The sequence below is a fragment of the Branchiostoma lanceolatum genome, chromosome 11 (genome assembly GCF_035083965.1).
Source record: "Branchiostoma lanceolatum isolate klBraLanc5 chromosome 11, klBraLanc5.hap2, whole genome shotgun sequence".
Taxonomy (NCBI): domain Eukaryota; kingdom Metazoa; phylum Chordata; class Leptocardii; order Amphioxiformes; family Branchiostomatidae; genus Branchiostoma; species Branchiostoma lanceolatum.
In genome coordinates this window covers 6090940-6117735 of record NC_089732.1, presented here as the reverse complement: position 1 = coordinate 6117735, position 26796 = coordinate 6090940, and the positions used below count along the sequence as shown (strand labels likewise).

The 26796-nt window shown below is 38.7% G+C and overlaps 1 protein-coding gene across 1 annotated transcript in view; it reads left to right on the top strand.

The window, feature by feature from the left end:
- The window catches only part of LOC136444800 (dual specificity testis-specific protein kinase 2-like), a 41122-nt gene that overhangs the window by 4975 nt on the left and 9351 nt on the right, over nt 1-26796 (top strand). Inside the window, exons 2-3 of the mRNA XM_066442542.1 lie at nt 16142-16263; nt 17420-17468. Of these exons, the coding sequence (XP_066298639.1) occupies nt 16142-16263; nt 17420-17468 (171 nt within the window). The remainder of the gene's footprint in view (nt 1-16141; nt 16264-17419; nt 17469-26796) is intronic.

Sequence of the window (26796 nt, the reverse complement as noted above, 5' to 3'; positions counted from 1 at the left end):
AAAGTTTTTTAAAGAAATAGTTCACTGGAAGATCAATTCAGGCAAGTGGAACACAAGAAGGTGATATTTCATTCCTTCAGTTGTTGGTGTCAGATTTGAATAGACTAGATGACCCTTGGGTCATTGGGCTTTACCGATAATGTGCGTAGAATGGGGTGCCAGGGGGCCTTGGTCCTTTCTATTGACACAGGGTGAATTGTTCCCTCCTAATGAAGATGTCTCCTTTGATAGATGTGAAATATATGGTCGTATGGACCAGGAGATTACATTTAATGAGAAAGGGGGTGTAACCTGGGGATTGTGGCAACAAAATGTGGCCTGGTCCAAACAGGAAGTTATGTCTACTGGTCGAGTTCTCTTCTGCAATGTTTCGCTGTGAATTTGAGAGGACTTGATTTAGCAGTAGGGGGAAAAATAGGTGTTAAAGTAAAAGAAAATCTGTATTGTTTGCCATGATGATTTTGTAGTGATTTACCGTGAAAAGCGTGAACATTTTAAAACCATATAGCAAATATTTAAAGATTTGCGGTATTAGGTGTTGTGTTAATTAGAAGCCAAAAAAGTATTTGCCCGTAGCCTGATAATAGGGATATTGATAATTGATGTTGAATTGTAGTCAAAATGCGATAATTAGAAGCTATGCTAAATAATAGTAAATTGTCCACTTCGTTATATTGGATGAAAGACTACTACTTATAGTATTAACTGCCATGACAATTTACAGCATTTTGCAGTACAGTCCTGAGGTCTTTCAAAAGATAGGAATGTAGATATGGCCAGCATTAAACCCCTACCATTGATGCCTTGTTTAGAGCCAGACCTATCCTAAATCTTCTCACTTTGTCTAAATATGGCTGAAGCTGGAGGCTAGGTTTCTGTAGGATTTTGTATGTGGGTGGTACAGTTCTCCTTACGGTCATTCGCAGATCCTGAAAGTAATGTAAAAACACCATTTGGGACAAGCTACGCATGACGTAAATGTGTGGGTGTAGACTTTTAGATCATTGAATCTCTGTGTAGTCAGTGTGCCATGGGAGTCAGGACCAGCTCATCGTTATTCAATTTCCTTTGGCTGCTTGTAGTCATGAATACTTCAGTATGTGTTTTAGGCTCAAGAGGTGCTCCTGTGTTCCTGTGATTGGATTGGGTAGAAATAGTCTTGTATGTTTTGTTGTGTATCGAAACCTCACGCATCTAGAAAGGTATAATTCAGTTCGCTATCCAAATGAAGAAAAAAACAAAAGGGTTATTTTCAAAACAATAATGTTGTGCATTTAATACACACCAGAGCACAGACTACTCTGATTTCAGTTATTAGAAGAAATCTATGATTTTCATTTGTGCTTTGGCCCAAACTCAGTGATCATGATGAAGAATCACTCAGTGAGATTGACTCCCAAGTTTTTCTGTGGTTCAGTGGCCGCTTGGCTTGTTATACAATGTAGTCGTTCATTGTTACGGTAGTCATTTAATGAAGAAAAGGTTCACTGTGCTTGAGATGTTATGGAATAGTTCCCTTTTGTCAAATTACTTGTACAGCAGGATGGTTTTAAGTGATAGACTAATGGTTTGTCATTGTGCATGGAAGACGTATCTCAAACGTTACTAGGATACCAGGTTGACCTTCTGTGCTTATGTTATACTATTCCTTCCTGACCTATATTTTGTTTTGTTAGTGTAGCAGTGGATATCCGCCCTTATGTGAAGTGGTGTACTTCGAATACCTGTAGACTTGTGCAAATATCCGTTGTGGCTTCTGGTTGAATCAGCAGTTTGAAAAATAGTTATCATTTTAAGATTTATGTAAGACAAAGCTAAAGGTAGATTGAAGCTTGAGTAACTAAAGCGTTGTGGATTGCAGAATGAGTCTGTCTGTTAATTTATTTATTTTCATGAATTTTCTGAATTTTGAAGCTGAAAGGGAAAGGAGGCTTTCGCGGTATTTTAAGTTCATGGTTGGAACAATTTTGCAACTTACAGTAGTACTGTAAAAGCAGAAATGTTCGCGGGGATTTAATTTTGCAGTAGGGAGAAAGTGGAGTGTTCGCAGTGGTTAAGAGTTTGCATTTGAAACAATAGTAGCGCTACAGTCACACAATGGAACGGCTTCATGCAAATGGTTTTAAGTTTGCAGTAAAGAGTTCACTGCGAAAACCTCACACATAAAACCACCACAAACATTTCTGCATTTACAGTAACACATTGGAATGGAAACGCCTATTCGTATTGCTTGCAATTGAGTGACCACTGCCAAAATAAAACTACCCACGAAAGATAGAGATAGGTCAAAATATCACAATCTATGCTTACTCATTCTCCTAACATGTCATGATCATATTGTACGGTTGAAAAGGAAAACAGTCCTTTGTTCACAGGCATGTACTCTAAATTGGCAGTTGTACATGTATGTCACTGTGCACACCCAACCCTAGTGCACACTGTTGTCCTTTTGTAGTAGAGCATGGTAACATGGGTCACCTGGTCTCAGGTGTAAACAAACGTCTTTGTTCCCGTTTCCGATTCCGCGCAGATTAGGCCTGGATATCTAGGTGTAAACATGGCAGGATTGGGTCACTAAGCCCCCCTCCCCTCTCTCAGGAAATGTACAATTTGTGCATTGTTGGCATATCTACAAACACAGTTGTATAGATCATGTGGTATCAGTGAATACAAGGGGTAAATCGTGCATAACTTTGCTTCCATTCTCATCAGTTATGTGGCTTCTTTGAAGTTCGTTGTTCAAACAGGGTCTTTGTTGGATGACCTTGCAAAAACACCTCAGTTCTCTGTTGTTTGACAAATGGGTGTGAGTCGTCGTGTTTGTTTTGTCATTTAACAACACAAAATAAACAGTACAGAACAACAACAACAAAAGTCCTAAACTTTATCCTTTACCAGCAACATACTCAATAGTGTTGATGATTCAGAGAGGTATATGTGATTTGGGCAACATAAAAATTAAGATTTTTTGTTGGAAATAACTGAGAGAAAGTTAATGATTATGCCATCAATTTACTAGTTTATGTTTTCCAAGAAGATCAAAAAACCAGTCCAGAACTTGTGGAGCCTGTCCTAAAACCCCCTCCAAATCCTTCAGTGGTCCAGTCCAAATTGTGATTGTCAGCTGTCACCTATTGCGACATCTTGTCACTTTGAAAACTGGGTTAAATGGAGTAAAACCAGTAGTTTTGTATAAACTAAAAGCTGTTACCCCTTCATATTAACCCAATTCTTTCTTTACTGAGCTTATCCTGTGTTTCACATGAATGGAACCAAATAGTAAACTTCCTGATCATATCATATGGAAGGCTAACTTTTGTCCTCAGCACTTTGTAGTGTAACTCGTATCTCCGTAAATCACTTGATCAGATTACAGTAACTTCTAGAAAAAGAAATACTGTACTGTAGATTCATTCCTTTTTGCGGGCTGTATTTTCATGGTAGGAGGGGAAAATACTTGAGTACTTTTGACAAAGTGTTCAACAAAAGTTAGTTTATCAGACTACTGTAAATGCATTTGCGTTTGCTTGGTTTTAGTTTCATGCTAAGGAGAAAATGGAGTGGTTTTGAGTTTGCGGCAGCGCTGTAGGCACATACTGCTACAGTATTGGACAAAGATGTCCGCGGTGGTTTAAAGTTCACGGTGAAACAGTAGCCGCGAAAATCGCACTCATAAAACCAAGGTGAACCTTTCTGCATTTACATGTACAGTATCACTGTATCATACACAGTTTAGTATAGTGTATGTGTATAAATGACCATGTATAAATCTATGATACTCCTACCATCTGTGCAGGTGTTTGTTATTCATTGGTCTGATTCCTAATTGTGTCTTTTGATATACACTGTCTGTCCGCTGTACATGTATTACTAAAAAGATCAGCATATCGTTATACTAAAATAGAAAAATAGGACATATTTTTGAATGTGACTGTCCTTTCTCCTTTTAGATTGTTTTTCGTAGAAAAGAATTTACTTATTTTCATAGCACAGGTTTGGGTTTACTTTGTGTGTGTGTGGGCAGAATGCATGTGACTGTCCCATTTAGAGAAATGACTGCATGTTTCCATCTTTTTGGTGTGCTTCCCTTGTGTTATGTACACATTGCTGCCTTGTATTGTATACTCTGATTATTGCAACAATCCAATGACCCAAGCCAGCATTGTTTCCTGTTTCAGTGTTTGTTTCTCTTGACAATAATGAGGCTCACACAAACCAGGTAAAACGTTTGACTAGCTACATGTAAAAAGTATCTTTTCACTTGCTCCTAGTGGAACAAAAAGAAATAAGACAAAACGATTTAAAACCACAAGCATAATCTCCCATTTTGTAGACTTCTCCACACATTTGATACATGGATTGTAGATGTACAGTACTGTAGTACAGAAAGGATAGCCAGTGGCCCGTACTTCCCTCGGGACACATCTGTCACACTTCATCATGTGTCCACCAGGACTTTTCTTTCTCCTAACAGCTTGCTGAGAAATCTCCATGCCTAATGGATTTCTCCCCAAACAGTTTCTGGAATTTCCAGCTAGAAAGGGGTCATGATTTCATTGCTCCTTGCTCCTTGTACAACATGTGGCTTGGCAAGCTTCAAGACATTTCTTATCACTTGGGTGATTTTAATGAATAAAGATGCAACGAAACATCAAGCATGTCTTATAAAATGTAAGCTTCAGAAATTTTCAGATACAGAATTTAATTGCTCTTCATAATCATATGTGTGTTATATAATATCTTAGTCTTGCTGTCTCAAAAAGCACAGCCGATGTGGTCATGTGGTCAGGATTGATGAGTTGGAATCAAAAGGTTCCGGGTTTGAATCCAGCAGGCTCCAAATGTTGTGCCCTCGGGAAAGGCACTTTGTACCTTTTCTGCTCGACTCAGGTGAAAACAAGAGTTCCACGACCTCATATCTCCATGAACAATTCTATCCATGCAAATGACTTACACATTTGCATAATCTATGCTTGGTCATAAACACCTTTATCTAACTTACACATGTTGCAATATTGACAGTCCTATAATTTTCCAATTAGATGAATTATGGTGTTTTTGCATTGATTATGCAAATTATGAATTTATTTGCATAATTGGTATCTGTTGATGCTCCACTTTCCATAAACTACATATGTTACATGTATTTGAGTCTGATAATGAAAAACACTGCAAATATAGATTTTCCTCATTAGCTATGCAAATTAAGTCACAATTAGCATAACTTGCACTACATTATGTATATCTCTGTCTAAGCTACCTGCATACTAAATATCATATTGACAGTCCTATAAGTTTCCAATTAGATGAATTATGGTGTTTTGCATTAATTATGCAAATTAGGAATTTATTTGCATAATTGTTGTCTCTTGATGTTCCACTTTTCATAAACTACATACGTTGCATGTATTTGAGTCTGATAATGGAAAACACTGCAAATATAGATTTTTCTCATTAGCTATGCAAATTAAGTCCCAATTAGCATAATTTGCACTTCATTGTTTATATCTTTATCTAAGCTACCTGCATACTAAATATCATGGAAATCCATTGTTCCTTTGTTCAGTTATTCTCCTTAGAAGATTTTAACAAAAATGCTCCTGCAGTTCCAGAGGAAGCTGCTAGGGGGCCCAAACCCACACCACTTCTTTATTACATCACAAGCTATCTGCCACCCAAAAATCAAGACCACAGCACGTCCAGGTCAAAAGATACAAAAATTGAAGTTCTGCTGCAGTACCAAGGTCACATACCAGGGGGCCCAAAATTGACCTTGAACTTCGGCTTCACAACACCTGCCCACATACCAAATATCATCGTAATCCATCAAGAGGTTCTTGAGTTATGCTGACTACAGTAGTGCGGAAACACAAACAGACAAACAGACAAACACACACACAGACACACCCAAAACTATATCTCCATTTTTCATGGAGATAATGAGTACCTAGCTTCAGTTGGGGACATCCTCTCGGATGGTACGTAAAGACTGAGTTTCCGTGTTTGAGGAGAGCTGCACCTCACACCTCAAGATCTCATCACACTTATTGAAAATAGTAGGACTCCACCCTGAATTCCCGATGTGAATGGATCAAACCTTACATTACAGTCCGGTCTTACGCAGCTTGTACCAACCGTACAGAACTGGTGTTACGCCTACCGGTTATGCGAAAAGAACGACATGTTTTGTCTGAAGGCTTCTTCAAGAGCGCTGCGGTTTCTTGTTAGTGCAGTTGGGTCACCTGTTGGGTACTTGAGATGTGTGCTAGGTGTTGACTGGGTCAGGTGAAAACCTCAAGTGGTCTTTAAAGTATTCCTTAGACAGAAATAGTTCAGCAAGGATCATGGGAAAGGGGTACAGTGTTTTCGAAGCTGCCACTGTTGATGCAAATTTTCCAGTTGTCGTTCTGTCCTTTGTTATATCCCTAATCGTAATATTCTTACATGTTATGGGTTTTGCGTTACTAATATGACTGTAAATCATGACATTTTTGTGTTACTGTACTTTTATTTTTGCAGTTTTCCTAGACACAGAGGATATGGGTCTGACCTGTTACTACATGCACTGTTTGCATAATTGCGAAAACCTCTTTTCCCCGAAATAAAACCACCCTGATTTCATAAATGCATATACAATATACTATTCATGCAGTTTCCAAGAAGTCCTTTTAGAGAAGGCGGAAATTAAAAACCTGTTGTTATACCCAAGGGACTAGAGTGGATAATATGTAGTATCAAATGGGTTTCTCTTTGTACTGTAGTCTTTTGTTAAAAAAAAAAGGTTTTTAGAATGCTTTTTTGGGGGTCAGTGTTCTCTTACTAGTTTGTTGAAACAGATGGAAGCCTAAGTTTCTATCTTATTATCTCCATGAAAAAAGGCTTTTTCATGAGATACTGTTTTGCTTGCGTTTGGTTTCTGTGTGTATGTATGTGTCACCGGACGCTTAAAGTCGCCATAACTGTAGAAGCTGTACATGGATTGAATTGATTTTTGGTATGTGGGTGGGTGTCAGGTGGAGGAAGGTCAAAGTTGATTTTGGGCTTCCTGGCATGTGTGACTGGAACTGCAATGGCGTATTTGTTAAAATCTTAAATGTAGAAGAACTGAAGAGTGGATGGACAGATCGTCATGTTCTTTGGTACACAGGTAGGTTAGACCAAGTGGTACACACTTAAGTGCAAACTATGCAAATGAGACCGAATTTGCATAAGTTAGGAGGTAAATCGTTTGCATGTGTGTCGTCGGATGCTTAAAGTCAGCATAACTGTAGAACGTGTAGATGGATTGTAATGATATTTGGTATGTGGGTATGCGCTGGGAGGAGAATGGTCAAGGTCGATTTTGGGCCCCCTGGTTTGTGTCCCTGGAACTGCAATGGCCTATTTGTAAAAATGTTCTAAAGGGGTTTAACTGAAGAGAGGAACAACAGATTTTCATGTTATTTGGTATGCTGGTAGGTTGGACGGAGATGTACACACTGAAGTGCAAATCATGCGAAGTTATTACCTTCGTCGACGAAATGGTTTCGTCGACAAGGTTATTCGACGGTGCTTGTCTGTGTGTCTGTTAGTGAACAGAATAAGTCGAGAACGCCTGGATGGTTTGTTGTCGTAGTTGGTGTGTCGGTGTGTATGTGGGACATCTCAAGATGATTAGATTTTGGGCGAAGTGTTTTGCATAATTAACGAGAAAAGTGTAAAAATGTGTTACATTGTATGCTGAAGTATGAGTAGAGTAGAGTAGAGTGTACGTGTTGGCTGTGTTATTCCAATTTAAGGCGTCATGGATAGGGGCAAGGGTCCTGAGGGGTCATATTGGAGGCAGGAAACGTCAGTTACACAAATTGGCTGTCAGCCAGCTGTTGGCATTGGCAAGGTAGTCTCCAAGCAGACGTATGGGTTGGCTATAGCAGGGGCAGGTTTTGCTTCAGACTTTGAAAGGGAATTACTCAAGAAGGGCTTGGTGGATGGTCATAAATTTTTGTAAGTACATAGCTTGAGTGCTGATGTACATGATTAGATACTTATTATGCAAATCAGTATCTAATTTGCATGATTAATGAGGAAAGTTTATACATGCATCAAAATATAGGACTCTCAAACATGTGACATATGTAACTGAGGAAGAGAGAAATATTAATAGATATCAGCTTTGCAAATGAGAACCTCATTGACATAATTAATGAGAAAAACTATAACTCGAGATGGTCTTGATGGATGGTCATGATTTTTGGTATGTAGATAGCTTACGTGATGCTTTGTATGATTGGATGATAATTATGCAAATCAAATTCTAACTCACATGATTAATGAGGCAATTTTAAAAATCTGCTGTGTTCCATGATATGACTATTCAAATATGTGACATTTGTAACTAAGGAAGAGAGGAATGTTGATAGATAGGAAATATGCAAATGTTGGCCTAATTAGCATAATCAATGAGAAACTACTATAATTCCATACTAGTAAATGACGGTAATTTCATACTTGTGGCATTAGGAAGTTGTGTGAATGTGAACACCATGGAATCAAATTATGCTAATAAGGAGGGAGCTTATTTGCATGATTGATGATAAATGTTAGCATAACCTTCTTTGTTAAGCTCATAGTCATAACAAGGAGGTTTGGACAACTTATGTTATTTGGGTGAAGAGGGTCAACTGGTATTATTGATGATTGATGAAAAACACTCCTAATACGTCAGTCATAAAGGTCAAAATCATTTGACGAAGGTATGAGGTCGTAGAACTCTTGTTGTATTTGTGTGTGTGTGCACGTGTGTGTATGTTTGTGTCACCGTGTTTGTATGTATGTGTCACCGGGCGCTTAAAATCAGCATAACTGAAGAACGTGTGGATGGATTGAAATGATATTTGGTATGTGGGTAGGTGCTGGGAGGAGAAAGGTCAAGGTCGATTTTGGGCCCCCTGGTATGTGTCACTGGAACTGCAATGGCGTGTTTGTAAATATTTTCCAAGGAGAATAACTGAAGAAAGGAGCGACAGATTTTCATGTTATTTGATACGCAAGTGGGTTGGGCAGAGATGTACAAACTGAAGTGGTAATTATGCAAATTTGGACTGAATTTGCATAAGTAATGAGGAATATCTACTTCTCCATTGTGGGTATGGGCTTTGAGGTCACATCTGTTGAATCCATTGGTCTCTTATCTAGGGCGAGTATTCCCTAATTCCCAACAGCTGGTGGTTCCGCTGCCCAAAACCAAGTAGATGTAAGGGTGGTAACTCTACTAATGGTGTTGCAGAAAGTTAAATGTACCTTTTGTTTCATAGTACGGATGTTATATTTAAAATGTAGGTACCTTTAGAACAGGTGAATACACCTGACAATAATTTATGCTAATGAGGACCTAATTCACATAATTTATGCATAATCATGTATTTCCCTAACCGTAAAAGCTGTGGCTGTCATATGTGAGATGTAGGTACCACTAGGAAAGGTGAATACACCTGGACATAAATTATGCTAATGAGGACCTCATTTGCATAATGTATGCAGAAACTTGTATTTCCCTTACCATAATAGCTGCAGATATCATATTTGAGATGTAGGTTCCTTCAGGAAAGGTTAACACACTTGTCCATGAATTATGCTAATGAGGACCTCATTTGCATATTTTATGCGTAAATGTGTATATCTCCTACCGTAAAGGCTATGGATGTCATATTTGAGATTTTGGTACCATTAGGAAAGGTAAAAAAGCCTGGCCATAAATTATGCTAATGAGGGCATCATTTGCATAATTTAGGCATATCCCTTGCCGTAAAGGCTACGGATGTCATATTTCAGATGTAGGTAATTTTAGGAAAGGTGAACACACATGGCCATAAATTATGCTAATGAATATCATTTGCATAATTTATTCATAAATGTGTATTTTCCTTACCGTTAAAGCTACGGATGTCATATTTTAGATGTAGGTACTTTTAGGGAAGGTGAATACACCTGTCCATAAAATATGCTGATGCGGACCTCATTTGTATAATTTAGGTATAACCTTGTATTTCCCTTACTGTAAAGGCTACGGATTTCATATTTGACATGTAGGTACCTTTATGAAAGGTCAGAAAACCTGGCCATAAATTATGCTAATGAGGAGTTTTTGCATAATTTATGCATAACCCTTACTTTAAAAGCTACTGATGATATATTTCAGATGTAGGTACCTTTAGGAAAGCTGAACACACCTGACCATGCTAATACAGACCTTGTTTGCATAATTTATGCAGAAACTTCAGGATTCCCTTACACTACAGTAAATGCTAAGGGCGTCATATTTGAGGTGTAGGTAACGGGAGGGGAATATCCTGCATTTTCCCGAAAATGTTGCCTTTCTAGGTTCTATTACGTGGATACCCTCTGGCACACAAAACAAAACAACCAGCGGCAACAACAAATAACTAGGGAAAATAAACACATCTCATATAAAAACAAATTTCATGGAGATTTTGGGTCTTCGGACTCTTGTTACTATCTGAGACCTTTCTACTGAAATTGTATTAGCAGACAAGAATGATATCACTCTAGGTCATCAATATTGAAATGATATTGGATTTATGGTAGTGTCTTCTATTGTCTGCGCTGTTTTGGCAACATGAACTGATGTACAGGAATTTTTTAATGAGAGTAGCTGCTCTGTAGTTGCCGAAATGAAGACTTAATCCTATCAAGGATGGTTATTTTGATGAATAATTTATAATTTTGACACTGCGTTGTATAACTATGATTAGGATAAAGCCTTGAGTCGAGTAGATGCTGACTATAATTAGTATAAAGTAGACTAAAAAGTCAGGCTCTAGTCTAAAGATTCATCCCATATCAACAATATAAAAAAGCTTTATGATATTTATACTACTAGTCTACCCTTCCTTCTATTTACATGTACCATGATGTAGTCTTTCTTTTCATCTTTTCTGTTTATCTATAATGGCAGACAGGAATACTTAATAAAAGAGAAAAATTTTAACATTTGTACTTAGTATTAATGTTACAATTTTTCTCTTTTATTAAGTATTCCTGTCTGCCACCCCTACCCTTAATATTGCGCAACAACTTTGTTGATCTTAAGGATTAGTCGGCTTGTGGTAAAACTGGAGGTGGTATTACCTGCAGTGAATTGTTTGCCTCAGGTGGGCAGTTCGAAGCATTGTTAAAGGCTTAAGGTACATGTAGCTAATGAGTGACTAAGTCAGTTGCACTTGGTGCAGAACAAATTTACACAGGGACAAGGTTGGTAGCACCTGTGCTAGGTCACCTGGTGGAATGTCCTCCTAGGGTGCACCTGAGGGGGCGTTGTTTGGGACATACCTTAAGAGTCACCTTAAGGAATCCTTGTCCTTTTGATAGTCCCCAAGGAGCAATTCAAGCACTTAACGCAAGTGATATGTAATAGAGGGTTATACTATAGATGGGAAGGTACAGTTTTGTGTGGGGCTGCAGGTTATTTTTCAAGGAAATAGGCACGAAATACCCACACATTTTTTCTATACTTCATTGTTACCATTTGAAAAAGGTTTTACTTCTTTCAGTCTGTGTCATAAAAATCCCCTTTCACTCATGAAAGCAGCCTGACTCGCTAGTAATACTAGTATGCTTACAATGTTGTGTCATCTTCTTTTGACAATGTCTCCTCATTTTCTAGAGTATATGACAGGGCTGTCTCCAGCTTTTATTTTTTTCCATACCACTCATTGTTTGGGAGCCAATGTCTTGAATTTTCCTTGTTAAATTTGTCATTTTAAGCTTACGATGATACATTTTCATCAATTTCATGTCATTAAGTTCAGATTTTGGGATGGACAAAATAGAATTTTTCCCCGTCCCAACAAGCAAATTTCCATCCTGAGACGGAGGGACGGGTCCTGGAGACAGCCCTGGTATATGACATACTTATCACGAATTACCGTAATCTCAGTCAGATGATGTAGGAAAAGATGCCTTTTTTGTTCGGTAAAGCTTCTAATTCAATGCTGGTCTAAGGACATACAGGAACTAAGGATTTTTTCCCTTTGTTACAAAATAGGATTGGGATTTTCACACCAACAAGTGGGATGTAGCAGGTGACAGGTGCACCATCTGTTTAATAAAATCTTCCCACACCTTCCCGTGAAAAGGATGGTCCCATAGGCCATTTCCGTTTCTATAGCCCTCAGGCCATATGATATAGTTGTATATAGTTGGCGCAACATAATTATGAATATACAGAACTCTTTCTTTACATCTCTGTGCAGGCCATATTTATCTTGTATTGGCCCTAGGGCCATAAAAATTCAATGATTTGTTTATTACAGTTTTCTGGCATTGACATATGTATGTTGAATGGTCGAACAGTTTTAAAGAAAAGTTTAATACTAATAGGGTGCGTCAAATATAGCCCCAAAAACAACTGTAAGTGTAATGGAAGAGCATACTGTAAGTTATGAAATATTTGCTGTGGTTTAAATGTTTACAGGCTCTCACTGCAAGTAAGTAGCATACTGTGAACATGTGCCGTTTCTACAGCAGTCTTGAACAGCAAACCTAAAGACACTGCAAACTTGTTATTTTCACCTTGCCGCAAGATTTAAGTGCCGCAAACTTAGAATTATATTTACAGTCACCAGGCACTGTCCTGTTCAGTTTTGTTTAGAGTAGTGGAAAGTGGCGGTAAGAGAAACCCTGGGATCCATCCCAGCCAAGTGTTCCAGTTTGCAGAGATGGTTTGGAGCCAAATGAAAAAGTAACGCGTATTGAGCGCTGCCCTTTCAATCAGGGAGTGATGGTGCTGGGTCGTATCACTCCACAGTTACTGGAGCAGAGAAAGCAATTTGGGGCAGGGAAATGCAAAGTCACCCATGGCCTGGATACAGAAACATCCTACCAGGCTTACTTGTAATTTCTCACACGTCCAGAAGTGTGGTAATTGAAATCTGTACCTCAGCTTTTCCGCCAGACGTGTTTGGCGTCTTTAGGACGATATTTTTGGCAGCAGGCGCCTTCAAATGTGTCTATGGGCGCCCTATATATTTTTGGCAGCAGACGCCTTCAAATCATGTGTACATGGGCACCCTAATATATTTTTTGTCAGAACGTTGACACTGCCTTAAAACTTTGGAGAAGTTGCATTGAAACAGTGTGTATATGATCTATGACTATAGTATTAGTTTTGAGTTGAAATTTTCCTCTGATTATGATGATGTGGAAAATAGCATTTCAAAAGTTTAGAAATCCCAGAGGACATCCTAGATTTCTATTGTCTTCTGAGCTCATAATGATACTATTTTTATTAGATACATTGTAAAGTAAGAAAAGTTGCAGTGTCATTCCTCTATCAATTTTTCTTGTACAGAAGTTGCAAATACTTGAACATGAGTACTGTATGCAGAATCATGTTTATTTTACTCGTGTAGGAAAGTATCATGCTTGTGTCTCGTGATTTGGCCAGGCATCCCGGATTTTCACATCAAAAGCTTTCAGCACAGCAGTCTGAGAAGGAAGGAAAAGATTGTGATTGTCTTTGTTTAGTTGCCAAGAATGAAGTCATGCCCTGGAGCTCAACTTGGCTTGAGCTGAAAGGGCTTTCGGTAAACAGTCATGTTTTTTTTCTTGAGGGATGGTCTGAATCTTAATCTAAAACTTTAAAGGAAAGCGGAACATATCTTTGGTAAAGAAATTCTTAAGGTGTAAACCATGACGATAGCTTTGCAGTGTGTCTCCTAGAAATGTTGTTAGAAATGACCTTATTGGCATTTGAAAAACGCTATATTGAAAATATGCAGGGATGTGCGCATTGACCGGGAGGATGCATGATATGAGCTATAGATCTATACTTGTAACCACATCAAGGAACAATAGCCTTGGCTTTTCATGTTGAAACTATCTTTCTGAGGTCTCAGTCACAAGTCCAAGTGTAACGAAACATGCTGTATGCTTGTTTAGGTAAGCTTTAAGATAACCAGGTTTTGTTGTAAAGGTGTCATAAATCAAATGTCAATGTCATAATAATTGCATAGGGAACTCGTACAGCACCAACCAACCAACCAAGCTATAGCTACCAAACAGCCTGTATCTTCAGGTGAAATATACTCCAATCTCCATATCTGGCTGCCTGCCATGTCTCCGGTGTAGCTAGGTTGTAAATATCCATATCCATAGGTGCCTTGGGGGTGAAGTTGTGAGATTGGTATTGAACTACACAGCAGTTACAGTCTACAAATGTAGCTGCAGGTAGACTTGTGTAGACATGGGGATAGATCTAAGTCTTTCCTGGCACAGTTGTGCTCTTTGAAACTACCTTTTGGAATAATACTCAAGTTATAGATCTGTATCTGTATTTATATAGCCAGTAGAGTAGGAACCATCCTATCATGATTTACATTTTAGTGACATTTGCATATACGATCCTAATGAGTTATTGTCCTTGCCATTGGCATAACACACCAGCTTTTCAGGCATACTGCGCGGCAGCAGCTGGTTATATCACACTTAACGATGTGTGAAGTTCGTACAAGCTTCTTCCCCTTCTAACATTTTGACATTTCCCCATGACCTATACTACAGTATGGTAATAACCTATTTTGTGGATGACCCAGTGCTTTGAAGTTATTTACTTTCCCTTTATTTGTCAGCTGCAGCTTTGTTGTCTGCAGACATTGCTCCAGAACCATCTGTACCGCGTGTGGTCATCCCTCTCTACTTCCGACTGTTGACAAACATGTCCCTGTGACTACTCTTTATTCCGTCACAAGCTGCGATCATGGTTCCCTTTGAGGAAGCCCTACGTTTACACTTCCCTAGTCTCGGAGGAAGTTTCCAATCTGTCTGTTTGTGTGTACTATGTGTGTGGGGGGGTTTCTACAGTTCTTATGGTACACAGGCAGGGCTGTCTCCACTTTAAAAATTTTTCCATCCCTTTCACTGTTTGGGAGGCAGTGTTTTGTTTTTCGATCTTAAATCTGTCATTTTAAGCCTACAAAAATGCATTTTCATCAATTTCATGTCATGAAGTTCCCATTTTGGGGACGGACAGGGTGACATTTTTTTTTGTCAGGAGCAAATTTCCGTCCTGGGACGGAGAGACGGGTCCTGGAGACAGCCTTGTACACAGGTGTCTGCCACATTGTCGCTGTATCCATAGACCTTTTTCGCAGATCCGAAAAGATCTGTCAGAACTAGGTTTTATACCAGAACTAGGTTTTATACCAAACCCACTACTATTACTATGTAATTTGTGCCCTTGGATTCTTCATTTGAAAAATGTTATCTGCTTTGGATCCGACCGCCCGATGAAAATATTGTGGACAGTCTAGAAAACGTCCTGAAAATGACTCCTCTGTCATTGTCTACCAATACAATCAATCAATAACTATCAAGGCTGCCACCATTGAATGTAACTTTTACATTAGTCTAATCTAGTCTTCTACCAGATGCCTTTGGGAATCACCCGTGACAGAAATTGATGGTTCTGTCTGCGAATTTGATTGCGACGGTCAGATTTAGTCAGTAAAACCACTTTTACCTGTCAGTGTTCTATGCTACTATCACAGGTGGGGTGTATGAAAAATGCAATCAATAGCTGTGCCCCCTATGTATAATTGATAAGTGTGGCATCAAAAGACCTTTGGATGTTGATAGCTGATTTAATGGACAGTGGTCAGAGGATTTTTCACTAGGGATGGACCATAGAGAATCATGGGGGTGTGCTACTGTAATCGTAAAGAAACTGATCATAAAGACTTTTTTCTGTACCATAATTCTGCATCAAAGAGATATTCTATATAGCTTCCTGCACTTTCTTTTGTACACAAATTTGTGATGTGTATAAAGCCTTTGGATTTTAGTTAGAATGAATGAAACATGCATTGTTCAACACCTAAAATTACTTTCAGATGTTTTGAAATAAACTCTTTTTCCGGCCCGCATCACAGAGATATAGTACATGTACATAACTTCTTTCACTTTCTTTTGTATACAGATTTTTTTATGTACATGTATAAGCCTTTGTATAGTTTGTTCTTCAATTTTAGTTACATGAAGGAAATAAGCATTGTGCAATTCCTAAAATTACGTTCAAAATTCCTGAAATTCACTTTTATTGTATAGATATGTACCTAATGAAAGTTGTTGTTGTTTTTCTGTACAGGTGACACACAGAGTGACTGGTCAAGTGATGGTGCTAAAGATGAACACCAACAGCAGTAACCGGCCCAACATGCTGCGGGAAGTACAACTCATGAACAGACTCTCACACCCCAACATACTCAGGTAATCTCAGACTAAAGTCAGAATCATCACACAGGCTTTCAAATTCTTAAACCTTTTCATGGAACCTATTGCATGCTGGGGGATGCAGGGCACTATGGGTAGCTTCGCCATCTGGATCAAATTCCGTGGATCCTGGGGCCCTAGTTCGATCCTAGGGTCGGCTCAGCTCGGACATGTTGTAAGGGATCGCATTAGTCATTTTGGATGGTGATGTAAAGCCGGCGGCCCCGTGTATGAGGGAGCTTCGGTGTAAGCCTCAAGCATCAAACCTATACATGTAAAAGAACCCAACACACTTATCAAGAAGAGTAGCCGCATTGCACTACAACTACCTACTTGAAAAAGCATCATGCTTCACCTCAATTGAGGATGACTGCTTTACCTTTTATTGGTAGCTGGGGCAAACAAAGCCATTACCATGACAACCAAACCAGATTCAACATTTGCACTTGTTTGCTCCCCTGATCTACCCATGGTTCCCCACATCTCCCAGCATGCAATATGATCCATGAAAGGTCTATGAACATTCTCAGTAGGAAAACAAATGGAGATTGGTTCATCCTGTTATTAAGACATTTCCAGATGTAGTAGCTTGTGGTTGGATGTTGGCCATAGTAACATATAAGAATTCCTAGGAATGGATAAGCAAATGTCTGTACAATAAAAGATAATGTTCGTTTAGTATGAACAGAAGAGGTTTCTAGACTCAGCAGTAGCAATTTCCTTGGCATTACCCATCAAATTCTCCCAAGAGAAATTGCTGACTTAGTCGTAAAACAGGCATCGTACTTTGCCAGCCTGTTCCTGTCCATAAAGGAGGATCCTAAGTCTATTTGGAAAGGATCCCAAGATAGTTTGGAGGCTGTGGAAGTTGATTGTATTGGCTTGCTGCTCGGACGGTTTTTGGATGACCAGGGCTTCATTATTCACTTGTGTCCACAAATCTCAGCCATAGTCTAGTCTGGAGGAGTTGTCTCCTGTCCAAAGTCAAGGTCTGAAAGCTGCAGCCTCAGCGTTTATTTATAGATTCTACCGGTTTGTTTTCCACAGGAGTCCAGGCAACCCAAAGTTTGCACAGACAGACTTCCTCCTGTTTTAGTTTGATGTCGCAACATCGCTCTTCTTACCTTGTTCCCATATGTCTCCTTTTCCACAGATTCATGGGAGTGTGCGTCCATGAGGGCCAGTTGCATGCACTGACTGAGGTAAGTTTAACTATCCTTTTTTTTACAAAGTATAGATGGAAGTTTGACTGATTTTGTCTTTTTACAACTTTAGAGATCTTTTTTCCTATGATATTGTGGAAATATCCTTGGTAACATGAAAGAAGAAGAAGAACACGTCAGCATCACATATGTTATGTACATGTTGCATGACCTATTGCAAGCTAAAGGTTACCTCTGTTGACCCATACGTGAAGTTAACTACATAACGCTGTGCACCTGCTAATAGAAGAAAGACAACAAGCAGAGAGAGAGGTCCTTTCTAATGGTTTACATGGTAATTTGCTGGATAAGCATCACGGTTGCTGAGTCTCTGAAGTAAAAACACCAAGAAAGGGATGGCAGTCGGCCAAGCTCTCTTTCCTCTTAACTGTGTGGGCGAACAGAGAATACCCAGCAGTTACTGCTACTTAGATTCTTAATGGACTCTTAGATGTGTTCTATGCACAAGATTTACAGGCATCAGTATCTATATAATGGTATTGCTCTGAAGTGAATGGCTTCGGCTTTTAAAGAAATGCAAACCCGGCTGACTTAGAGTTACTGTAAATGCAGAAACGTTCACGGTGGTTTTATGTTTGCGGTTTTCGTGGTGAACTTTCAGCGTACTTAAAACCACCTCAAAATTTTTTCCCCACCTATGACTGTAGCTTTACTATTATTTCAAATGTGAACTTAAAACCATCGTGAACACACCATTTTCTGCCTACTGCGAAATAAAAACCATGCAAACTTAAATGCATTTACAGTAGTCCCATGCAACATTGACGGTAAAGTGGGCACTATATTTGTGACCATTGCTAAGTGCTACCATCAGTTTGCCATGTTACAAGGCAACTGTATTGGTTGTGTGATTGTTATGTCTTTTGAAACAGTTACTCTTTCACAGAGGGCAGTGAACCATGTATCGCTAGACACTACTAATAGGTAGCCATCAGACATCTTAGAGAGAGGCCAAGGTTGTTGGATTGCAGATTGTGTTTCAAAGCGAAAACCCTCTCGGTACAAAACTTTGCTGTAATAGATCTACCAGGAGGGATTTAAAAACAAATTCGAAAACAAGGGAACAAAAAAAAATTCTCAGCCAAGGAAAAAGCTGACAGAACAATAATGCTAAGAAAATTGAAGACTGGCATGACTGGATGAACAGAGAGAAAAAATGCTGTAAGTCTTGAAAAATGTGCACGGTTTTATTGTCGCAAAATCATGACACTGAGAAAATGGGTTTTCGTTGTTTTACTCCTGTAGTACAGAATCGTGTTCATGTCAACCACAAATTTAAGACACTGCGAAAAACCCCTTTCCCCATGAAAATTAGTAGTGAATTTGCAGCAGAACTGTCCAACCTTCCCCCCCCCCCCAGGGTGATTACTCTTAGACTGTCCCTAAGATCCAGCCTCAACTTGACTTGGCGCCAGGGCGACCGTCCATCGTCTGTCCCTGTCTGCCCGTCTTGTTTGATCCAAACCAAAGCCGACATTGTGGAAACACCAGCTCTGCGCATGGCCAACTGCTTACAGTTGACAGCAAGCGAAGGTGCCAAGTGCAGTGATGAGTCCCAGTAGACAGTTTGGACCAAGGCTGTCTCCAGCTTTTAGTTTTTTTCCGTCCCACTCATTGTTTGTGAGCCGACATTGTTAATTTTTACAGTTAAATCTTTCATTTTAAATCTTACATTTCCATTAATTTCATTTCATGAAGTTCAGATTTTTGGGACGGATGGGGTGGAATTTCTTTCCGTCCCGACAAGTTAATTTCTCATTTTCTGTCCTGGGACGGAGGTATGGGTCCTGGAAACAGCCCTGGTTTGGGCCTTGGTTTAAGGGCCTTAGAATAAAGCTGTTCTGTAGTGCAAAGCTATCATGTGGACAAGTATTGCTTCTTGCATTTTTTACCTTCTCCCTGCTGTTCCATGCCATAACCAATACAAATTTGGTACCAAACAGCTACCCTAGCAGGCTGAAGGATAGAAATCGGAACCAATCAAATGTCTTTTATCTTTTCAGGTTGCCATGTTTATGACTTTACAAGATTTTATAATCAATATAGTTTGCACCATACATTTACTAATACAAAAGGTTCTTCCATGTTTGGTTAGTCCCTGTCCCTCCTGTTAAGGTCAAAGGGTAAAAGTGTTTGCTGAGGCCGAAGAGCGGTGTCATACGTACCCTTGTACCAAACGTTAGCTTTCATGGACTTATAAACAGACTTAACTCTCATCTGTCATACTATATATATAGCAGACATGGAGACTGGTATAGGTGGAACCAATTGTTATCCCTATGTTTGCCCAGAATGTTGAGAGAAAGACAAAGTCCAGTCTTGTTCGTTTACCTTTAGATTAAAAATTTTAGAAACTGTTGGGATATATTTTGTGGTAAAAGTATGTCAGAGGATTGTCACTTGTTCTACAAAAGTCCTGTGTAGAGTTTATCTAAGTGAAATTTGGACTGGGACTTTAAACTTAAACCAACAACCACCAATAGCAGTTGCCCAAATATTACTAAGCCGGTACCTTGGTACAGAAGTCCATGTGCTAAGGTCCTTGTGTTAATATTTGCATACCGAGCTTTGACATTACTGCATCAATATGTGCAAGTCTGTGCAAGTTGTAAGGACTCAATCTGTCTGACTGGAGTTTAAGGAATTTTAAAAAATGAGGTCAAAAACATGAAAGTTTGGACTTTGCAGACGTTTACAAATTTCGTCAATAGTTTGGTTCCTATATTCTACATGTACATATCAGTAGCGTGTGCTACTGTATATGCAAAGGTGTGCATGTGTACATTTAATATATACGGTCATGTTGATAATCCATCTATTGAAGGATTGCCTCTCTTATCAAGTTATACATTTACAACATACCTATATTAAGAGTATCAAAGTTCTTTATTCTAACCAAGGAGTCATTTTCACCAACCTGATGAAATTATTCCCAGATAGCTATATTGGGGCTGACTTAGAGTTGGACACAACAATAAACACTTCATTGGAGGGTAACGTAACGTAATATGCTTAGAGAAAGACAAAGTCCAGCCTTGTTCGTTTACCAAAGAATAGAATATATATGAAATCATAGTGATCTGTCCTTCGATTGCTTTACTAATTTTTGTTTTTGTTATAGGCCCTTTTACTACCAATTAGGTTAATTTTACATTCTTTGGTTCTTTTCGTGTTTACGACCAATTACATGACAATAACATTTATGAAGACGCCCATTGTTTTTTTTGATTTGCAGTATAAAGATATGTCCTTTGTATCAAAGAAATTCTCTAACCACGTTTTTATATATGTTGAGAAGGGCGCTATTGCTACATAGAATACATTAAGAACACATCAAGGCAAGAAGAGCTGTCACAGACTGACAAACCTATTTAGATGCAAATTCTCCGGGAAAGCCTAGCTTGAGTCGTCCACTTTCGAAAAGTATAGAGTAAGGATCAACTCGATGGCTCCACAGGCGTCTTCCCGATGTGATGGTGATAGCATGCAAACATATACCTCTTCTGAAGGGGGGACTAGGGTATTAGCGCAGGCGCCCAGACCCCAGGATGAGAGAGATCAGAAGTAAAGAATTAACTTATCCATCAAAGGCCCCTCTTGTTGGTTAAGTGCCAACGCCATCCAACCACTGTTAACCCTTCTATAGCTTCTCACACAATAGGGATGGTTCAAAGAAGATGATGGGTAGAAGAGGTTTTGATGGGAAAGAGAAATAGAAAATCAAGAAAAAACATGCTTAATTCCTGTCTCTCCTAAAAGTTCATGAAAACTTTTACTGTCAATGGTGAAATATTTGTGGTGGCTTTAGCATTTACGTTCATTGATTCCTACTCTCCAAGCAGAGAATGGGTTTCGGCTGGTTTTTGACATGTTGGGTTGGCTAGACAAAAAAAAGATGACAAAGTAGAAAGCCAGACAAAAACGCCTAAAAACATGTAAAAAACCAGCCGAAACCCATGCTCTGCTTGGAGAGTAATTGATCCCCTGGTTTTTATGGTGAGAGGCCTTCTATTGTGTTATGTTGTTTCAACTGTGAACAACTCGTTTCCCCTCTATAGCAAAATCAAGCTCTCGGAAAATAAGTAATTTTTCCAACACCATAACATCCCTCCATCCCTCATAGCCTGCTTTCAGCAAATGTTCTAGTGGAAGCTTTCCACACGCCATTAGATACATTGTAAGCCACTTGATAGAACATTACAAAGCCTGACATATCACTGAGGTCGATAGGGCATTGCAAAATGACTAAGACAGTGCAAAGTAAGAGGTGGAAACATTGGAGAACCAATAACAAATCCTTGCCCTAAACCTAATCCCATACCCTGTCATCCACTTGTAATGGTAGACATTCATAGATAACCTGAATACTGTAAATGCAGAAATGTTCGCGATGGTTTTATATTTGCGGTTTTCGCAGCGACCGTTTCACCGCGAACTTAAAACCACCGCAAACATTTTAGTCAGTACTGTAGAAGTATGTTACTATAGCACTGCCGTGAAGTTAAAACTACACCATTTTCCCCTTAACGCGAAATACAAACCACGCAAACTTAAATGCATTTACAGTACTACTTTTGAGAGAGAGTACACATTTTCAGAATACCTATAATGACCTTGACAAGGTTCATGTAGGTCAGATCTCTAATACTAATAGCCATACATGGCTGAGGACGGTCAATTGCCTGTCGGAATGTAGTCATTTCTGCCGAAGGAGACAGTTTGGAAATGGACATTCGTAATAACGTTCTCCAAATGGGATATGAACAAGAGATGCTTCAGCTAAAAGACACAGACCCCTAAGCGCTTATCAGTCATTCTTCTGTTTTATAATCCCCAACGAGTGCATGTTAGAACTGATACATAACCATAACTGTATGATTAATATCTTCATCTTATTCCCCTGTGGTTCTTGGATACTGATGAATCCAACTGAATATGAAAATTGCTCGAAGTGTTATGCACTGAAAGTACCAAGTGACTTATGAAACACCATCATATATCAGCAAGAAATCCCGGCAAACTGCATCGCAATAAATCAAAGGCTCAATATAGCTGCTGAAAAATCTGTTTGTAAGATTAAATTATACACAAGTTATAAGACAGCTTGTTTTAGGACAATTTCTTAGACTGTAAATTTATTCATATTCGCGGGGATCTCATTTTGCTGAAAGGTTGAAAATAAAGTTTTTGGGTGTTCTAACGTTCGCGGTCGCAACCATACTGTAGCCCACAAACACTTATTCACGGTGCCTTGATTTCGCGTTGGACAGGCGCTGAAAAAAAAACATGAAAATAAAACCGCTGGAAACAATTCAAGACTGACAGTCTCTCAGAAATGTGACATAGAGACTAGAATCATCAATCTACTAGCATGACACGTACTAGGTATAATGAAAAATAGGTTGTTCCAAATACCATCCTCACAAAATCAATCATATCCTACATGTAATGCTGAAGCTTGGACAGGGAATTTGTCACTCATTGTATAATGACGGGGGGTGTTCGGTGATGACCTCACAGAGTGATTGAGAATACCCTCCCAATAGCAAGCAATTTGCCAAGCGAACCACTTATAAATGGGGAGCAAATTGAACGGAAAAATATTATTTCAGTGATTACATTGCAGTTAGGCTGGTAGGAGATAAAAAAATCAATATGCACTTAAAATGCGAGCTTTGCTGGGGATAAGGCAGTCAAATTTAGTGGAGCCATGGGGTTTAAGCAATTTTCCTGATGATATTTTTCAGTGGAACTGCAAGAAATATAAGGGATTATAATTTAGAATATGATTTGCACAATTGCCCAGGTGGGAATTGCCAATTGGTGTTGACCTAAACATCTATCTTTTCTATATATATCTGTAGAATATATGTATGGCTGTATATTATGGCAACCATGGGAAATAAAATGGCTTTAAAGAATTTGACAGCATAATTACCTTGAGACCACCCTTATGTAAGGATGAAATGTTATACAATATGAGAAAATATTTCATGTAATTGATGTTTATTTTTGGTATAACAGATCCCGCATTACGTTAAGTTGCTGTTGTCGGAATCTAGGCCAGATGCATTCTCTCGAAGCACACAAGACATCGCATTTCTATTGATTTCCATTTGCTAAGGTACACGTAGAAGGAAAGTGCGTGTGAGACTTGTAATACCTTGTTCGCTTGGTTAAGCTTCCAATATTGCCAAGGTGTTGCTGTATCAATTATTAAGTGAAAGTGGACAAAGGTGTAGTATTGAAAAAACATTCCTTTTGCTGGACAGGGTTGGGAAAATCATATATAGATTTATGGAGGGTATTTTTATGATGTGTTTAGGATTTTTCCTATTGAAGCGAATTGTATATACTAGTATGTAATATGGTATTTAGCCACACAAATATGGCATAGATATTACTTGGATTGGATACAAAATTACAATATATATTCACATCTGCTTATTCTGGAAATTGGTAACTATATCATTTTAATGTTTATGAAAATTGATGGACAGGCAGGGCTGCAATCCTATTGTAGATCTTGACATTTCTGCAGTGTTGAATAGTTCTTATTCCTTAATTTTCAAATGTCTTCTTGCCCGTTTGAATGGAATAGTCTTAACATCCTATTCCCCATTGATTCCAACAAGGCCAAGAGCTCTTATTTGATTCAATTAGACATCTAATATAGAATTCTGTATATAGGAAATCCATCTATTTCTTTGCCAGGTTCAGTTAGTTAAGTAACAAATTCTACTGCATGATATAACCGTGCTCTTCCAGAATATATGTAAACCCTTTTTTATTTAGTACAGTTTCTAGACATATTGCTTTGTTTTCAAATCATAACCTGATATTTATTGATATCAATTTAATACCTGTATTCACAATATTTTGCTATGTGCTGTAATGCATGTACATGTATCTCTATTACCAAAGCCTGTAGAAGCACACATGTCAGAGTAAGAATTTGAGCAAGCTGTCAAGATGAAAACAGAAGGTTGTATTAAAGGAAAACGTGCATCTTACTACATGTATATTCACTCCCTAAAAATGTTAGCCCTCGGACAAATTGATATTTCAATTTAGCAGTATTTTTTCAAAATCCGATAACCAACACATAAGTTTGGTGTTGCCGAACAAAACGATGAAAGAAATATCTTCTGGAAGGAGAAAAATGGCTACATATATGCAAAAGGTGGTTTTCCAGACTCATAATCCCCTGGTATTTCATGCAGGTACAGGTGCATGTGGTAGTGAGAACAAGAATGATGTATTGCCATGAATATGATGAAGTGGGGGTTATGGTATTTTGGAAACAATGCTAAAGGCATCTAATTTATCATTCCCTATTCTATATGAATATACATGTAAATTGTGATGAGACACACAATATCAATGCCCCGCTTTCCCCTAGATGGTTATCGTCAGGCGACTGTTCAGCGACCAAAGCTGGTGTAGATGTAAAAAGTATAACGGGATTTTTTTAAAGACAACAAAACGCACGAAAGGTTTTCAAAAATTATCTATGAAATTCATTAAGCGATCCGTCAAATCTTTGGTCCCTGAGCTCTTGCTGTCCTCGCTGTTTTAGTAGCAGGGTATATTTTTAGTATTTTACAGGGAGGGGTTGAAGTGTGCCAGGACCATTACTTTGAAAAGTTGCTTGTAACTTTTATGAAGTTTTGTCCCCCTTCTGACCTGTTCTTGCCATCCAATGTATCCATGAGATATACACCATCGTTACCAGGTTTACAGCTGCGGTGGTTGCTAAGCAACGGCGGATATATGTATAGACCAATGGGCTGGGTCGTCTGTCTTAATGAATCGTGCACGCGTCACCATTGTTCGCTGTGTCACCCACACAAAGGGATGGTCTATTGGAATGTGCTGAATGGACATGAAGTCATAAATTATTTGTCTGGTCCTTTGGATATGTCCTTAACCATTATCATGTCCATGAATGTGATATCATGTGTATGAATGCAGTAATTAATAGTGATGCATTTAATAGATATTGAGAGAAACTTGAAGTTGAAGGTCCAGAATACTCTCCAAGCAGAGAGGTTAGTGGAGAAGAGTGACCTTTTTATCATATGCTGTTTTCTGCCGACAGAAAATGGGGCATATGATGTAATGGTCACTATCTTCTCCAAAAACCTCTGCTTGGAGAGTAGGTCCAGTAAAGAACTTAGAGTGCTATGGCAATCATAAATTTAACAATAAATTTTTTTTTTTTTTAAATTTTGCAAGTTCAGTAAAAACAAATACTGAACATTATTATTATGGGCAGTATTTTCCTACGACCATTGCCTAAACCCGTGAAAATCACCTCTACAGAAAGTCACAAGCCTCTTTGATGCCATTTGCAAATGTACCATAATTCACTTACAAGTAATATAAACCCCATTAGCCCCCTTCCATGCATGACCTTTTGGCCGGCAGAGTTCCCACTGATGATGTGTGCGAGATTTTATGCCCTTTGACGGCCATGAAAGTTCAAATAGAAGTAAACATGCAACCTCTGCTTGTCGACCTTAAAAGAGAGCAGTATGGTAAAGAGTGTTGCTCATGACCATGAAATCACCTCTCTCTGCTTAAAGCTTGTAAAAGGTAGTGGATTAAGGATTCAATTCCTGTGGTACATCTATAACTTATAGTATAAGTCATCTCACAGTTCCAAGTGCTCCTTTGTCAGTGATGCATTGTGGTCTAGGTCAAAGTTCAAGATCTCTTCACTAGTAAATATTTCACCCATTGCTGCAACATGATAAAAGGTTTAAACATCAATGAAAGCCATTGAAATGAGTGTTATCCTCTGTTTGTTGAATAAAAACACCTAGACAAATAGAAATTGTCTACCAGCCAAGGAATCTTGAACTTTGACCTAGACCATGATACATCAGGACCGCACATGTGCACTCGGACCACTGAGATGCCTTATTGTAACCTTCCCTGGCAGTGAGACTAGAGTTTGGACCTTTGACCTTGGCATTCTGAAATTACATGTCATCTTGTGTTGATGCAATGGTGCATTTTTAATTTTAGGATTCATGATTTTGATTTCTTTATCTCTAGCTTGCAGAAGATGGAATAAGATTTAGAGTACTACCGATGCTAATCTTCTGGTGTGTTATAGATTGTTAGAGAATGTCTCTAGCTTGCAGAAGATTTAATGGTAGCACTACCAATACCAAGGAGGTCTCCCAATAACCTTCTTGGTATGATAACTCAACGGTATAATATCAAATTCTAATCTTACTGAACATGTCACTCATGGGACATACCGGTACCATCTCTACCTTGTATTAGATTTGATGGT